The sequence below is a fragment of the Heterocephalus glaber genome, unplaced genomic scaffold, assembly GCF_053883595.1.
Source record: "Heterocephalus glaber isolate CG9 unplaced genomic scaffold, H.glaber_assembly_v1.0 deba00001428, whole genome shotgun sequence".
NCBI lineage: Eukaryota > Metazoa > Chordata > Mammalia > Rodentia > Bathyergidae > Heterocephalus > Heterocephalus glaber.
Genome location: NW_028258293.1, coordinates 26,066,862 through 26,083,789, shown reverse-complemented (window position 1 = coordinate 26,083,789; position 16,928 = coordinate 26,066,862). Strand labels below are relative to the sequence as shown.

At 44.2% G+C, this 16,928-nt stretch overlaps 2 protein-coding genes across 3 annotated transcripts; one reads left to right on the top strand and one right to left on the bottom strand.

The window, feature by feature from the left end:
• Positions 1 to 1,280: 1,280 nt before the first annotated feature.
• On the top strand, positions 1,281 to 2,294 carry LOC101724043 (olfactory receptor 52B4-like; the record flags this gene model as incomplete). The annotated part of the gene is made up of 1 exon (XM_021243255.2): positions 1,281 to 2,294. A coding segment is annotated over one exon (1,014 nt), but the record flags the coding sequence as incomplete, so codon positions are not given.
• Positions 2,295 to 8,657: 6,363 nt separating this feature from the next.
• Positions 8,658 to 16,386, bottom strand: Trim21 (tripartite motif containing 21). Of its 2 annotated transcripts, none has more exons than XM_004863336.3 (7): positions 16,285 to 16,386; positions 14,670 to 15,122; positions 13,954 to 14,049; positions 12,645 to 12,875; positions 10,781 to 10,803; positions 9,998 to 10,098; positions 8,658 to 9,706 (listed from the first exon to the last, which is right to left on the bottom strand). In XM_004863336.3, exons 2-7 carry the CDS (start codon positions 15,075 to 15,077, stop codon positions 9,162 to 9,164), a joined length of 1,404 nt encoding a protein of 467 aa, XP_004863393.1. In that variant the 5' UTR covers positions 15,078 to 15,122; positions 16,285 to 16,386; the 3' UTR covers positions 8,658 to 9,161. The 2 variants fall into 2 exon arrangements, with proteins under 2 accessions (XP_004863393.1, XP_004863392.1); XM_004863335.4 differs by having other exon boundaries at positions 15,964 to 16,374.
• Positions 16,387 to 16,928: the final 542 nt, after the last annotated feature.

Below are 16,928 nucleotides of genomic sequence, written 5' to 3'. Positions count from 1 at the left end.
CTGTGCTTGGTGGCTCCTGCCCACGCCCCTGGCCCCTTTCCTCTCGTGTCCCCACGGGCACCTGGCCTGCAGGGTTCACACCGAAACTATGCTATATTTAAGCTTTCGTGTCTGATTTACTTAACATTATGATCTCAAAGTACATTCATTTTCCTATAAGTGAGTCGAATTTATCTTTCTTTATGGCAGAGTAGTACTTCACTGTGTGTAAACACATTTTCTTTATCTATTCATCTGTTGATGGACATATAGGCCCCTTCCAAGATTCCATCTTATATAATACTGTGAGCGAACTATGTAAAATGCAATCTTTACCATACTATGTTCTACCATCAGCCATTTGAAACTCAGAAACTGTAGAAGTAAAAGAACTTTAGGGTCTTAGGAATTGCAATTCAGGAGACACAGGTTCACGAAATTTATGTTCCCAAGACAGCCAGGGATAGTGGGAATTTATATGGCTAAATAGTGTTAATTTATTACCAAGTCATAAAAATTGCTTTATAGGAAACTTCTACTGAAATGCTGAGAAAGAAGAGAGGCCAATGACCAACTGAAAGTCAGAAAAAAGGTGTATAAACAGAATGGAAAAGTGTATAAAAGAAGTCTGAAAATATCTTGATAATGCATCACCGTTTCATCTGGTCATCCCAGATGCCAACAATATAGTTTTCTCCAAAACTCCATGCCTTTTCAGATTCTTATGACTTCAGTCAAGTTGTTTCTCTTCACATTCTTTGTTTGATAAACTTTTACTTATCCTTTGAGGTTCAATCCAGGTTGGCACCTTCATATAGCCTGTTCTGAACTGATTCCTACACTTTTCATGGCTGCTCGCATTTAGCTTTGCTTCTACACTGTTTGTATTAAATAGACACTTTGCTTAATTTTCTGTCTTCCTTCCAAATAGATCCTCAAGCAGCAGGCCTGGCACACAGTAGGCAACTCAGTTACCGTTTTCCTTTTCAGAAGCACATCCTGCTCTAGCAGTCAAGGAGGAAATGCAGTGTTTGTTATTCACAGTCTCAACTTTTTACGACAATAAGAGATAAAGATCTATGGCATGTTAGAGCTGGATGGCCAGTTTTAAAGATCATCTAATCCATCAACTCCTCAAATAGTTTTAGGATGATATAAGAGAGACCCAGGGAGGAAAGTAATTTATTGAGATCACACAGCTAGTGAATAGAATGGTAAGGAATTTTTGTCCACATCTCCTGATTTGCCAACCAGGATGCTTTTATTGCTCTGTCCAATGAAAAATTATCTGTTCTCTCTTCCCCTACCCTAACCCCATTCAACTTTTTGGAAAGAGAGAAGTGACTGCCAAATTCTATACATCAACACTCCAGAGACCTGCCCTGGGCACGGCAACCCTCAACTACACTGGTACCAGCCACTCATTCTTCATTCTTCTGGGCATCCCTGGCGTGGAAGACCAACATGGATGGATCTCCCTTCCCTTTTTTATTTCCTACCTTGTTGGCCTCCTTGGGAATTGCCTCCTCATCTTCGTTATCACCATTGACCACAGCCTCCATGAACCCATGCACCTCTTCCTTTGCATGCTGGCTTGGCTGACCTCATCCTGTCTACTACTATTGTGCCATATTCTGGTTTCATCCTGTCTACTACCACTGGTCACATTCTGGTTTCATGCAGGAGCAATCTCCCTTGATGGCTGGGTCACCCAAATCTTCTTCATCCACACTACCTTCATTCTTGAATCAGGGATTCTGTTGGCAGTGGCATTTGACTGCTATGTGGCCATCTGTGATCCACTGCACTATAGCACAGTGCTCAATTGTGCAGTGATTATAAGGATTGGTGTGGCTGTGGTCCTGAGAAGCTTCTGTGTGATTCTCCCAGATGTGTTCCTGGTGAAACAACTGCCTTTCTGCCATAGCAATCTGCTGCCACATACCTACTGTGAGCACATGGCTGTTGCCAAGGTTGCTTGTGCTGATATTCTTGTCAGTGTCTGGTATGGCTTGTCTGTGCTTCTCCCAGCTGTAGTGCTAGATGCCTTGCCCATCTTAGTTTCCTACAGCCTCATCCTCTATGCAGTCTTCCACCTCTCCTCCAGAGGAGCTCAGCAAAAGGCTCTGGGCACATGTGGCTCCCACCTTGGGGTCATTTCTATGTTTTACTTGCCTGGCATTTTTACCATAATTACCCAGAGGTTTGGGCATCATGTTCCTCTCCATACCCACATTCTGCTGGCCAATGTCTGCATGTTCGCCCCTCCCATGCTGAATCCCATCATTTATGGGATCAAAACCAGACAGATTTGAGAGCATGTGCTTAGTACTTTGTCCTCACAGTGGAAAAAATGCTGAGTTTGATCAGATGCTATATTTATCAATATAGGGCTTTACATTTTTATGCCTACTTTGTAGAGACTTATGAGTTAACAAAGTTCCTCTGACAGTGAGCACAGTGACTTGTCATGATTCTGAAAGTCAGATTGCCATATGACCTTGAGGAGGTACTGTTTAGGAAAGAACATGAGCATTTGGATTAGCATTAGGTTTGATCCTGGCTTCACTGATGATAATAATGGTGTGTTTGACCATGGAGAAATTTTTCTCTCAGAGACTCTTCTTAGCACATGCATAGAGTACCAGATGGATATCAAAACCAAAGTAATCAAGAAAAGTTTACCCACAATGAACTTATCCAGGACATCACAATGAAAACTTCTAGACAGAATCTATATTAATGAAATCTTTTTTTTTTTGTACAGGGGATCGAACTTGGGACCTTGCACTTGAGGGCAGGCAGTAGAACCAATGAGCTAAATCCCCGGTCCTACGATCATTTATATACATTTAAGATTACTCAAATACATTTCAGTTTGAATTAGATATTGGGAGAAGTGCCATAATTTTAAAATTTCTTGATTATGTCCTGATTGTGCCTTTATCACAGGGCTATGATACAATTAAAATATAAATGGAATCTTGTCTATACATAACATAGATTAAGCTGTGGACACATTTTAAATTTTTCTTCCCCTTCCTGCTTTAGCCTATCTTTAAAATTTTGGTATAATAATTTGCTAATAATTCAAGGGGAATTTGTAGAATCAATGAGGATCAGGAAAATAGACTTATTTGAATTTTGAAGGACAATATTAATCAGTGGAATTAGTGCTGGTAAAATCTTCCCTCATTTTTTGAGATACTTTTTATGTGACAAGTAAGGATACATCTGTATCACTGATTAGTGACTATGAGCGGAGGTGAAAGTTGAGATACTATGAAATCTCTTGATTCCTTTCAATTCAGACCAAGAGGAGTTGGTCATCTGTGTAATATGAATCTCCAGGAATCGAGGTAATCTGATAACACCAGGTTATTCAAGTTTTGAGAAATGAGATATAAGTTTGCATTACTATGATAGTTTCTTTCCATCAGTATATAAATTGAAGGAAGCAGACCATTGTTTACAGTGGTCAAACCCAAGGCAGAAACACAGAGAAGTAAAAAAGCTGATTTTATAATTGACACTTCCTTTTCCCCTGTATTTCTCCATGAACTTGACATACACAAGCCAGCCATTTCCTCGCGTACTTCCATTTCCATAAGCATAAGTTCTCTTCCATATTCTCCTTTCAGTTTATCAGCTAAAGCACTGGCTGACTCTGCTAATTTATTGTGATTTAGTTCTATAATGCCACCTTGCCTGTGGTTTCATCCCTGGATCTTTTCTGTTCTTTTTCTTTCCTTCATAGGATCTCCTTTCTATACAGTATTAAGATAGACTGCTACTCATCTTTAGAAACAACTTTTATCATAAAACTATTTTCAAGGTCACTAGCATCTCTCTATATGGTCTAAATTTTTTCATATCTGAAATATTTAGCAGGTTGAAGACAATTTAAGATTTTATTTTAGATAGGGAACATCATATCTTGGTTTAGCCTGCCTTAAAATTCTCAGAACAGTTTGATTACAGTTGGGCAAAATCATCTAACATAAAGCCTATTTTATAACAAAGTGTTGAACACCTCACGTAATTTACAGACTACTCCACTGAATGTGAAAATCATAATGGTTGTACAGGTATGCTTTCGCACCACTGTAAAATAAAAACTTGTAAGTCAAACCATCATAAGTCTGAGAACATCTGAATACTGCTAGATAGCTATCCCTCAAATGTATATGTAGAACATTCACCAAAAGATATACAATTATATTCATATTTATTGCATATGGTGTATAAGTGGGGTCAAGAATGCCAGTGTTGCTGCAGTGGGAAGACATCTTGTAAGATTTTACAGAAGCTCTGACCATGTTCACCATGATCTTAGAGGTAGCGTGATAAACATCTTTATACTTCTTGTATTTTTAGAAATATTTATATTTCTAATATTCTCAAACTGGAAATTATTTAAATGCCATTAATAATAGCATAGATAAGTAAAGTATGGTGCATCCAAACAATGAGCTATGACATAGCAATGGCAATGAGTGGATTGCACTTATAAGAATAATTATAAATCTTGCAAACATAATGTTGAGTTATGAACATTATAAAGCCAAAATGAAACTAGTTATGAGAGAATAGGGAACTAGAGTCTGTATAATTCTATTTAGGCAGGGTTCAAAAATCAAAATAAATGTACGCTTTATATATGAGGATAGTGATTATTGTGAGTTGTGATATGAAGGGAGCTCATCTTGGGGTGCTGGTAATGGTCTGATTCTGGATATGGTTTCTATTACAGATTATCTTGACCACAGCCCAACTATATGGCAACAACTGAGCTGGTTGTTGAGAGACCCAAGAAAATACCAGAGATAGTGTGTGAGAAATAGGGTTTATTAAGACTTAATAGGTATGAACAGAAAAGAACAGGATAGATTGAGACTTTTTAATAAAGGATAGGGCTTCATGGTGAACTTGGCCATGAAGTCTAGTCATGGTGGCTGGACAGGAAACCACTAGCAATTCACAATATCCAGTGGTGGCTGGCTGGATTACAGCACTTGTATCTGTCAGCTTTCCTGTTACTGGGACAAAATACCTCACACCCATGATTAAAGAAGAAGTTCAGTTTTGGCTCATGGGTCCAGAAGTTTCAGTCCCTGCATGGCTGGCTCCAAGTCAGAATCATGGTGGAAGGGCATGGTCGAGAAAAGCTGCTCAATTCCTGGCAGCCAGGAAGCAGAGCACCAGAGAGAGATACATCTTTCACACTCCCAGGGACCCATCTCTTCTAACTGGGCCCCACTTGCACATCTGGCAATGAACATCAGTGGATTGATCCACTAAAGAGTACAGTGTCCCCATGATCCTCTCACCTCTCCAGGAGTCTCTTAATTCAGTCAAGTTGACAATTAAGATTAACTGGAGTCCAAGTGCCTCCAGGAGTCACTTAATTTAGTTAAAGTGACAATTAGATTAACTGGCACAGCCTCCTCAGTGCTGTGTTCCATACCTGGCCATTGCAGGGTGGAGGATTTCACAGGTTAAAGTTCTGTACACAGCAGTGACATCATTAGCTTGCTTTGTTCCACTGTATGAACAGCATTCCAAGAAACAGCTGATTTCACATCTGGGCAGGAAGGAAGTTTCTCTTTGCAGATAATAAATACTAGTTTGCTGACGTCTCAGTGTCTTTGAGATCACACTTATCCAGACAGTCCAGTACTGGCATACTTAACGATTCTGTGTCTTGGCAGAAGCCATGGAAAGCAAAAAAGCATTTCAAGGACAGGATCCTAAATCCCTTACTTTTTTCTCAGATGATACAGGTGCATATCGTTTGTTACAAAAGGATCCATTGGTTTGTACAACATGTGTACTTTTCTGAATATTGATAAAAATGTAAAGAAACCAAACATATTAGATCCTCAAGAAAACCAGTATGGCATTATTTGGGCTCCCTCTTGGACCTTCTACTTAGTCTTGAATTGTCAAAGAATCTTGACGGTTTTCGGAGTACAAAAGGAGGAAGGGAGGGGAGAATCAATACATCTAAACACAATAGGAAATGACTTTTGCTGAGTCTATTATATCAGTCACTTCTTGAAGTCGAGTCTATGTTAATACTTCGTCTTACAAGACCAAAGTATGATATTCTTCCATTATCAATCCAAGTAAACTCTTCAGCTGGACTTTGGTATGCATTCTAATTACTTCTAGAGAAATTGATGTGTCCGTAGTACTGTGTTTAGGCACAGGGGATGCAATGGTCAAGCACATCAATATCCATATCCTTCTCATACTACATGATCACAGGACTTAGGATCCCTACTCCCTAGAGGGAAGAACTGAATCTCCACGTGGCTGCCGCTCCCTGTTGTTCAGGCTGACCCTATATGCAGAGAGACCTGGAGAGGCCTGTGGGCTCTTCACCTCCAGGCCTTGGGCCAGAGCAGATACTCAACACACCTTTCCACTGAAACAGAAAGGCAGAATCAGAAGGCCAAGATAGGATGTGGCCACATTCTAGTTCTCTGAGAAAGCACTTCTCGTTAAGAGGACTGTAGTATCTATTTTAACCAACTCCATTATGAGCAGGATGTGGTTAGGGAAAGCTCCAGTCCCAATTCATGGGCCTTGGGAACTGTCCCAATTCATAGGAGGAAACTGTGTTTACAAAGAAACATCCATATGAGTGCAGACACTCACTCCCTGCAACCACTTCCATATCTTAACTCTCCCCACCTGTAGTCTCTCACCTGGCTTGAACTCCATGTATCTGCAGGAGTCCCAGGGAGATCAGCCTCAGGGGTTCGAGGCTCATCTTTACAGAGAGAGAGAGAGAGAGAGAGAGAGGGAGGGAGAGAGTGTGTGTGTGTGTGTGTGTGTGTGTGTGTGTGTGTGTGTGTGTGTGTGTATGTACTTGATAGAACCTACCAGCAGCCTTCAGGGATCTAGGTTAAAGGAGAGGCCAAGAACAGGTGGCTAAGAACAAGATGTGTGTGTATATGTGTTGGGGGTGGTGGTGATCAGAGGACTCAGTGGTAGGACAGCAGTTCAGAGAAGATGGGATGGGGAAGAGTGAGATAAGGCAGAACCATTCAGGGCTGAGAAGTATGGATCTGGGAGGAAAGGAAGGGCTGAGAACAGGGAGAAGAGTTTCTTTTACCAGAGAGCCGAGGCAGAAAATGGATACAATGAGGACACAAAGGTTTGAGAGAAGGCAAGAGAAGGTTAGGAAGTTGCCACAACATACTTATGTGACACTCTAGAGCAGTGATGGCGAACCTCTGGGATATGAGCCACAGTGGGGACACACAGCCCTCGACAACACGGGAGGCAAGGCATCCCAGTGAGCCAAGGTGCCCCAACATCACCCCAGCCATCAAGCATTCAGGTTTAATTGCAGTTGGCACTTTGTGACAAACAAGTGGCTTTGGGGTTGCAGTTTGGGCACTCCGTCTCTAAAATGTTTGCCATCACTGCTCTAGAGGAAGCCTATGTTCCATCCCTTACTTCTGACCTCAGAGACCAGCCCCACCCTCCTGGATGTCTGCCTGTACAGGTGGTCAGCTGCTGGGCCCTTCTCTTCTTAAGAGATCACCATTTGGCCCTGCTGCAGCCCCTGCTCCTTTTCTGTCCTCCCATCCTGAGACCCTCGTCCCAGGGGCACAGGCCTTAGCTGAAGATGGTTGAGAGGACTTTCTAGTGGCTGAGCCCAGGGACTTGGATAGTTCCTTTGTTTGCATTTTTCATGCCTTTTCACATTTTTTTTCCACCACAAGGCATTCAGCAGATGTAGGGATGGGAACAGGAGTTTGGGAGGAGGTAGCCTGGTCATACAGGAAGGAGATAAAACTCACATCCATCACTCCTGCTGGCATGTTTTCACTTCCACAGTCTCCCCTCACCTTGGCTGACAGGATATTATTTTCTGTAGAATATTTTCTGGAATAAAGACTGGGCCCTTTGTTCTAGTTCTCTAGCCTGCAACTGTTGACTTGGAATTCATGTTGTCAGGCATTTCTCCAAGCTCAAACCCCTTCCTTATAACTGAGGACGTGGTCACACCCAGTGTACATATGCCTCTTCTCAGGGCCGGGGATTTAGCTCAGTGGTTCCACAGCCTGCCTCACAAGTACAAGGTCCCGAGTTCAATCCCTGGTACCAAAAACATATGCCTCTTCTCTACTATGCCTTAATAGACAACATGAGGCACTTCAGAGTGGAATGAGGTTAAAGTTGGATGTTCCAGGGGGAATAGGAGTTTGCCAAGAAGTTTCCTTTATGGGAACACCGAAATTAGGGAGCATCCCAGCCCCGGGCTTCCACAGACAGAGAGCTCTAGGACCTTCAATGTTGTCACTGTTAATCTGAGAACACAGACAGAAAGTGTCTCAGGTCTATGAGGGGAATGGATGGCAGAGGTCCAGAGAGCTTTACCAGCCCCTGGATGGGATTTTGTCTTTCAAAAGCAGGAGTTCCCTCAGTGTGAAGTAACATCCCTTTGGGCAGCGATCAAAGCTTAGATGATCTTCTATCACCATACAGACTGCTATGGGGAATTATAGAAGATATTCTTTACCTGGGTCTTCTAATGCAGAAGTGGGTAGGGCATTCCAGGCAGAAAAGAAAAACATATGCAATATTTTAGACACATCAGCATTAATCATGTGTAGAGTTGTTAAGTATTTTGGGTTTAAGAACAAGGACTAAATAGGATAGACAGAGGCAGGATTTTTTATTTAGAAAGTCCTTTTGTAACTATGAAAGATGTAACAGAGATCTATCCAAAGGTAAACAGCTTAGAGAGCCACAGAGCAAACAAATAAGTCACACGAAGGAGGCAGAAATATGTTTTTGGCTGACCCAGGTGAGTTTGGGCCAAATATTCAGTCTACTTCACTGGAGGGAATCTAGGGCATGCACACTGATGTTGAAGGTCATATGATATTGACTTGACACAGGGTCTCGCTATGTAGTTCAGCCTGGCCTTCAACTTACTATGTAGCCCCAGGCTGGCTCGGAACTTGTGGTGACCCTTCTGCCTCAGACACTGACTTTCAGTGACCTCCTTCCTAAAGCCTGCTTGCTGGGATCCTGGTACCTCTGCAGAGACAAGGTGGCTCTTTCATGGGAAAGAGAGGCAGGATCTGTGGCTGAGAAGAGGCACCTATTGAAGAGGGTGGCAGCATCCCGACAAAGCCATCAACAGTGGATCCTGGTCATCACATTTTCAGGGGACAGAGGGTCAGAGGGGCCGAATTTCTTCCATTGTCATTGAAACCAGGATTGAAGAAGGGCCGTAGAGATCCAGCAAAGGCACATTCAGAGAAAGTGTAGATGAGGGAACCATGGTCACTGGCATTGTAGAAGGAGACAATACCAGCCTCATAGTCCAGGAAAATCCCGATTTGGCACGGAGGCACCTGAAGGTGGAGGCGAGTCTGGGGAAGGGTGCCAGCATAGTATTCTTCTTTTTTCCACAACCAAATTGTCCAGAAGCCATTCTCAGGGTTGAGCAAAAAAATTCCCTTCCTCTGCACAGAGTTTCTACAAACTCCTAGGTCCCAGGCCTCCTTTCCTGTCACATCTACCTCCCAGTAAAATTTTCCAGAATTGAAACTTTGGGCACCCAGAACTATGGGATAATTATCAAACCGCTCTTCATTTTCCGGCACCTGCTGTCGGGTATCTCCAAACCTTACTTGCCTCCGAGTTTTTGAAAGAACAAGCCACTGATTTGCTGTGTCTCCATCCAGAGTGATGTGTACTGCAGAAAGAGACCAGAGTCAGGCCTTGCGTTTGGGGGATCAGTGACCCTGGGGGTCGCAGGTAAACTCCAGGCTGAGAGGGTCACCCTGAACCTCACCATGCGAGCGGGTTTCCCCCAGCCAACTCCACCTCTTGCCCTGACCTTTGGGGGAACGTTTCTCGCCTCAGTCTGTGCCCCTCCTTGCTGCCACCTCCCCTCCATGCTGCCATCTGTCCTCCCTGACCCTGGGATTCTCTACACTCTCATCATGCTCTGCTGCAGCCCTACAACTTCTAGAGGTCGCCTCACCTCCACACATCCTCAGCATCTTCTTCAGCCCTGGCACACAGCACATCCTGCTCAGGGCTGGGGTGGCAATGTCCAGCTTTGTCAGGTTCCAGCACTCACTCCTGGGGCGGGGGGAAAGAGAATTTGAAACTCATGTCATGCACTTCTACCATCTATTCCAGACCCTAATAATCTCCTTGGGGGAGGACTGATAATTTAACTCCATATAAATTTGCAAACATCTTGTGTTCAAGTGTCTAGGTAAGAGACAAAAAAATGTAGGACTTGGTTTCTATCCAGGAGTTCCTGTTTCCATGCCTGCAGCACGTGGACAGCCTGTATCTTCTCTCCAAGTCTGAGATCACCATGCAGCTGCCTTTTCATTCATTTTGCAGACAAGGCATCTGATAACAGACCGACTCACTTCTGTGGAGGACCCCTGAGGAGCCCTGCCTGTGCTGTGGGGCTTACTCGTGGCTCATTCTGAGGTCTGTAACTGGGTACAGTCTATGGCAAAAAGACGTTTCAGCAGGCAGTGGACTCAGAACTTCCCAGAATATCCTGGTTTGTTGGGCTTTACTGTGTGAAGATGACATTGTCCAATTACCTTAGACAATTCACCAATTGAGATATCCATTTATTAGCTTTCTGAGACCAGACAGTATTTTATAGAGGGTCAGGTCTTTGAGAGTAGGGAAGCAGATGAGGGAAACTTCAGTGTATGTATGTCTAACTCAGTAACTTTTTCACAGGCATATATGCTTTCCACCACCCTCTCCTCTAGCAGAGAAAACCTCTGCTTACCTTTTCAGGACAACCGTCACCTCCTGAGAAGAAAATGGAGAGACAGAAAATAAGTTCTGGGGTTTCTGGTTTACCGAGACTTTAGTCCTGTGGGTGAGTGATACCACCCTGTGACCGCGAGGGCTCTGTTCTGCCCTATTCTTTGTAGGGTAACCAGAAACCCAGCATGGTTGTGACCTATAGCTAGGGAAGGATCACCAGTTTAAGGGCTCTGACTCAGAAAATAAATCAGAAAGACCAGCTTCTTGAGGGGAAGAGACTGAAAGAAGAGGGCTGAAGAGAGCAAAGAGTCCAGCTTAGCTGAAGCCCAGAGACTGTCACAGGGAGAGACTGGCCAGAATAGGAAGCCAGAGATTGCTTTCTCTCACCTGAGGGTTTCTGTTGCTTGGAGGGAAAGGGTTGTTAGCTAAAGCTTTGTGCTATGGTTAATGTTGCCCCCTCCTTTCTGTGAAGGGAATTCCCCTGAGACTCTTAGGCTGCAAAGGTTGGGAGCCCTTCTGTAGGAACTGGCAGGTTCCCAGGCCCAGTCCAGAGAGCCTGCCAAGTCAAGCCGATACAAACCAGAAAGAAATAATGAATCTGAGGGACAGTGAAAGGTATGAGAACAGTATAATGTTAAAGCAGGAGGGACTTCTGAGACCATCTAGTCCACAGTTTTCCAAAGTGAGGTGAACATATCATTGATGAATGCAAGATGGTTTTAAGTACAATACACATTGGTGCTTTTCAAAAAAGTTATGCACTTATTTTAATCTTAACTCTATCTCTTCTTACTCGGGGGGAATTGGTCAAGTATTTAGCTTTAGTTTCTCAGCCTCTTCTCTGTTCCTTAGTTTTCTTTCTTTTAGTAGTGCTGGGGATTGAATCCAGGGCCTCACATATGGTAGGCAGGGACTCTACCACTGAACTACATCCCCAGATCTAGTTTGCTCATCTGTAAGATGGGATAATAGTAGCACCCACATGAAGCCTGACATGTCATATGTACTATTTAAGAATTTGCAGGTATTGTTATGAAATGTTAGAGAAAAATGTCAGTAACATTAGTACATGATTTCTTGGCTAATATTGCTTTGGAAAAATTTCTTTTAAAACTAATTTCATTAGGGAAGAGTGAGACCATGTGAAGAAAAATAATACGTTAAAGTCATTTTGTTAGTTCATAGAAATTACAGGAAATACGGGACATATTTCTAATTAACATTAGGGGAACTCTAGTTACTTAGTACACTCTTTCTTGTTTCACAATTGGAGGAACTGGGTGTCAGAAGGGAAGACGGTTTAACCTACAGTTATGGAGAGAACTGGTAGCAGAGCTGGAGCTGGGCTTCATTTTCTTAACTTTCAGCTTTTAGTGTTATATTTATTAAAATCTTCTTGGGCCGGGGATTTAGCTCAGTGGTTCCACCGCCTGCCTCGCAAGCGTAAGGTCCCAAGTTGGATCCCCAGTACCAAAAAAAAAAAAAAAAAAGAAAAAAAAAATCTTCTAATGGCCAGACATTTATCTAAGAGCTAAAATGGATTTTATCATTTAATAATGACAAATATTCTGAGATATAGAATGGCATAATATCCATTTAACAAATGAGAGACCTGATGCTCAGAAAAATTAGAGCTTTCTTAAGCTCCCACACTTGGTGGCAGAGTAGGCACTTACCAGCAATGTTTATTTCTGTTATTTGCTGGACAGAATATTCCCTCTTACACTTGTGTCCTTTTGTGCCTTGAATGGAAACCATTTAAGGGTCTGAATTCCAGTTTACTTAACAAGATTCCAGGATTAGGATTCAGTTTGCTCTAAGAGAGGCTCAGGAGAGCTCTGGGTTTTTCTCAGTTACTGCCTGAGATTCTCTTCTGGTCTTACCTGCAGCAGCTCCAGGGCAGAACCCCGACTCCTCCGCTCCAGCTCTGAGATCAGTGTCTGCAGGGCCTGGCTCTGTTGGGTCATTTCAGTCTCTGTTTCTCCCAGAATTCTCAGATGTTCCCTTTCATCTTTTTCCAGCTTCTGCAGCTGCCTCTTTTCCTCCTCACACAGGAAGTTTCTCTGCTGCACAAACTCTGCATGAATCCTCGATTTGTGCATCTCAACTTCCCTCTTTAGTGTCAAAGGAGAGAGAGAGGTACATTAACCAAAATTTCTTAAGCTTTGAGTACAGCAGTGTTGTTACTTATTTCTAACTCTGGAGACTTGCCACTCTGGTTATATCCAGGACTAAATACACACACACACACACACACAACTTTGCTGAGGTAGGTGAGTACATGAGGCTTCTGGGACTAAAGGAGAATAGCACAGATTTGAGGGGCTCCATTGTAGCTAACCTACAACCACAGCTACATCAATCTATGGCATCAGCAGGTACTTGTTTTCAACCTCTTCCAAAAACACAGTCATTGCCCAAATGAGTCCCTCTTTGTATCTTAGTAAGGTACAGGCAGAGTAAAGCCTGTCCCCACACCCAATGACTTCACATAAAGAAAGGCTCACTATACCATTCCTAAGTCTTGGGGAAAGGATGGCCTTCAGACTCTTTTCTTTTCCCCTCCTGCTAGTAACTGGAGTGTCTTCTTTGATGACAAAGAATGACCTCTTTTGTCACCACAGACTGACTCAGCCTCCCTTAATCCCAAATTTTCCTTTGCTGGGGTGTATTGGCTATGAACTCCTTCTATTCTTCTTTATTCCTGTACACACCCCACCTCTACTAGCAAACCATCTGTGTGGAACAGGCTTTAGGTCTCCATTATACTTTGGATCAGTGATCTGGAAATGGACAAGCACCTGGTCAGACTGCTTTTCCTACTTCAGATTTTGATGGATCCCTTCAGTTTGTTCTTCACAGCCCTTGCCATTTCCTACAATGCATAATGGTTGAGCTTCTCTTCTGGGTTACTTCTATCCTTCCTGAGACTGGGCTGAGATAGTGGACAGCTTTAAAGTACAGCCTGACCCTCCCAGGACCTTCTTCAATGATTCTGCATCTTTGCGCCTGATTGACAACTCTTCTTTGAGTCTCCAGCCTTTCTATCTCCTTCTACCCAAAGACCCAGAAGTCAGGTGGCTCTTGGAAAGTGAGTTGTACCAACTCCATTAATTCCCCAGGTAAGCAAAGCTATGGTTAAGGGTTCCTTGAGTCCAACACCCTGGACCTTGCCCAGTCTCTGACTCTTGCCTTCCAGTCTGCTCTCTTCACTGCAAGATCCACTTCCAACTTCTCAACCAATTCCTGCTGTTTTCTCAGTTTCTCTAATTCCACTTGGATCTTCTCCTGTAGAGAAAGATAGCAGGTTAATCTCCAACCAGACTAAGGAGTAGTGGTATGGGTTGGGGTTAGATCATACTGGTTCATAAAAAAAGCCTAAATGCAGAGAAGGAGTGAGGACTAGACACTGACTGGAGCAGGAAGTCTCTGGATGGGAAGACTTATGTAGGCCTAATGTGTTTTACAAAACAGCTAAATTCTTGTGGTGGCAGAATGGGAGCACTATTCTTATAATTAACCTGACTCTTACGTTGCAAAGGTTGAGAGCCCTTCTGTAGGAACTGGGAGGCTCCTAGGCCCAGTCAAAAGGGCACCAGAAAGTCCAGAGAGCCTGCCCAGTCAAGCCAATATAAACCAGAAAGGAATAATGAATCTGAGAGACAGTGAAAGCAGGCTATAAGGAAACATGATCTGTATAGCATTTTTCCATAGAATATGCCTTGCTCTTGAGGAATGAGAAGGTTATATTTAACCTGCAGTTTTCTCTCAGAGAGGGAAGGAAATATTTCTCCTTTTCCCAACTTTTCAACTCCAGCTATGACTTTCTCCCACTACCCAGTCAGGGGAACTAGGTACTCATCAGGGCCCAACATATTACTTGTTTGTGTCTTGTGCTATGGCCTCACCTGGTACTCTCGAGCTGCCTCTTCAATAGGGACCATGGTGTGCTTTTGGTGTTTCTTGGATTGGGAACACACCCAGCAGAGCGGCTGCCCATCTTTCTCACAGAACAGGTGAAATCTCTCTCCGTGCACCGCACACTGTTCCTCCTGTGTGCCCTGCTTGGCATCCTGGTTCATTTGTCTCAGCATATCCACCATATTGGCTAGCTGCCGATTGGGCCTGAGGTTTTTGAGCAGAAAGCACTGCCGGCACTCAGGACAGACACCACCTCCGCTTTTCCCCACCTCAGATATGCACTCCCGGCAGAAGCTGTGGCCACAGTCAATGCTCATAGGTTCCACCACGGGATCTAGGCAGATACAGCATGTTACCTCGTCCCACATCATTGTCAAGGGCTTTGCTGAGGCCATGGGGTGCTGTGCCTGGTGTGCACCACTGTGGAGACCTTGAGGGGGCTTGGTGGAGAGGAAAGGGAAAAGAGAAATTAGAAGGTTTACATGAGAAAACAAGGCAAAGGAAAATACACAGGACGATGAACTGGAGGGGTGGGAATAAGAAAGGCAAGAATATCAATCTGAATATCAGGACCCTCCCCTCCATAGTCTGCCCATTGATCTAGTTAGGCAGAGGGGAAACTGAGTCTCCAGTAGAGGCAGAGAAAACTGGTGGAACTTCAGAGATAAAGTTGTTGACAATTCTATTTTCACCATACCTACTTGGGCTTAAATCCTCAGTATCCAGACTTTTCCCATGCATTTTCTCCCATCTCACGCTACCAAGCTAAGAAGCTAATCATAATAGAGACCACTGACCATGCAACTTCCATGTTCCAGAGGTGCTACCTGCTTTGCGTACATCTGCATTAATCTTTACAACAATGGCAAGAATCAGGTGTACACATGGTCACATGGCACACATGATGCTTTGGTCAGTGAAGGGCTGGATGTACAACAGTGGACCACTAGGCCACACTACATGTCCACATGTGGGATGGGCTATATCACCTGGGTTTGTGTAAGTACACTCTACTCTATGATGTTTGCACAACCATGAAATCACCTAAAAAGACATTTTTCCCCACAGATCGTATCCCCATCTTAAGGGAATCTTTATTTATTTTGATATATTCCTATATGAAATGCATATTAGATACATATGTACATAGGTATGTGTGTATATGTATGCTGAACACTAGCTGGGCTCTTCTTTGAGTTGGTCCAAATTTCCTCTAGGGCATAAAGCATCTTGAACCCACAAATTTGTAGCGGAACATCCTAAGTAGTCTGCCCCTCTCACCTTTCACTTTCCGGGCTGAGAGTCTCACTGGGTTCCCTGGGTCTGCGTTATCATGGTCCTGGTTCTCCCAGCTCAGGTGCCAGCCTCAGAGCAGTATGAGCTCTTTCCAGGTGACTCGGAAGTCACTTTCAGAGCCCAGCCTCCACCCAGACCGTCCAGGAGGAACGCTGGGCTGGGGGTGCGCGAACCTGGGGCGGAGAAGGCGCCCGAGGGACTAGAGGCACCAGGTGGTGACTGGTGGGAAGGCGCTCTTCAAATCTGGGTCGGGGAGCGCGGTCCCCAGAGCGGGCTGGGGTACCTGCGGAAGCCGGCTCCACTCACCTTTTTTGGGGACTCAGAGCAGGGCGCCTCACTTTCTGGGAACTCCCAGGGGCCATCAGCTGGCTATTTCACTTTCAGTTTCCTCTCAGTGAAGGGCGGAGCAATGGGAGGAGCGAGAGCGGAGGGGAGAGGGGAGGAGCAGGGCGCGGGAGAGGTAGTGGGCGGAGAGAGGCGGAGTGGCGCTGGCTAGGAGTAGCAGCGTCTGCCGCTCCAAGCTGCGACTGAGCAGGCGCTCAGCCAAGCGTTGTTGAATAACAATTTTTACGGTTAATTTACGAGATAGAAGAGTCCACGTTGCTTTCTCTGACACTGCTGGTTACCCTGGATCTAGACACTCTGTCTGCCACCATGCCACCATCTGGTTCCTACTGATACAGGAGAAATGTAACTCCGCACTGATGTGTCGAGTTCAGGTCCCCAAAATGGAAGAATGAATTCCAAGGAAAAATGGAGAGCATTTCAAATCCCTGTTGACCCTTTATTGTTTTCCTAGAGGCACAGAGCAAGTCATTGTTGAGGGCTAGAAAAGCACTTAGGTCTCAATACAGCAAACATGGTGGGGGGGAGAGGGAGAGAGGGAGGACTCAAGAAGGGAGTTCAGCGGCTCAAAGGAATGAGGCGCACACAATTGGGAACTAGGGAAT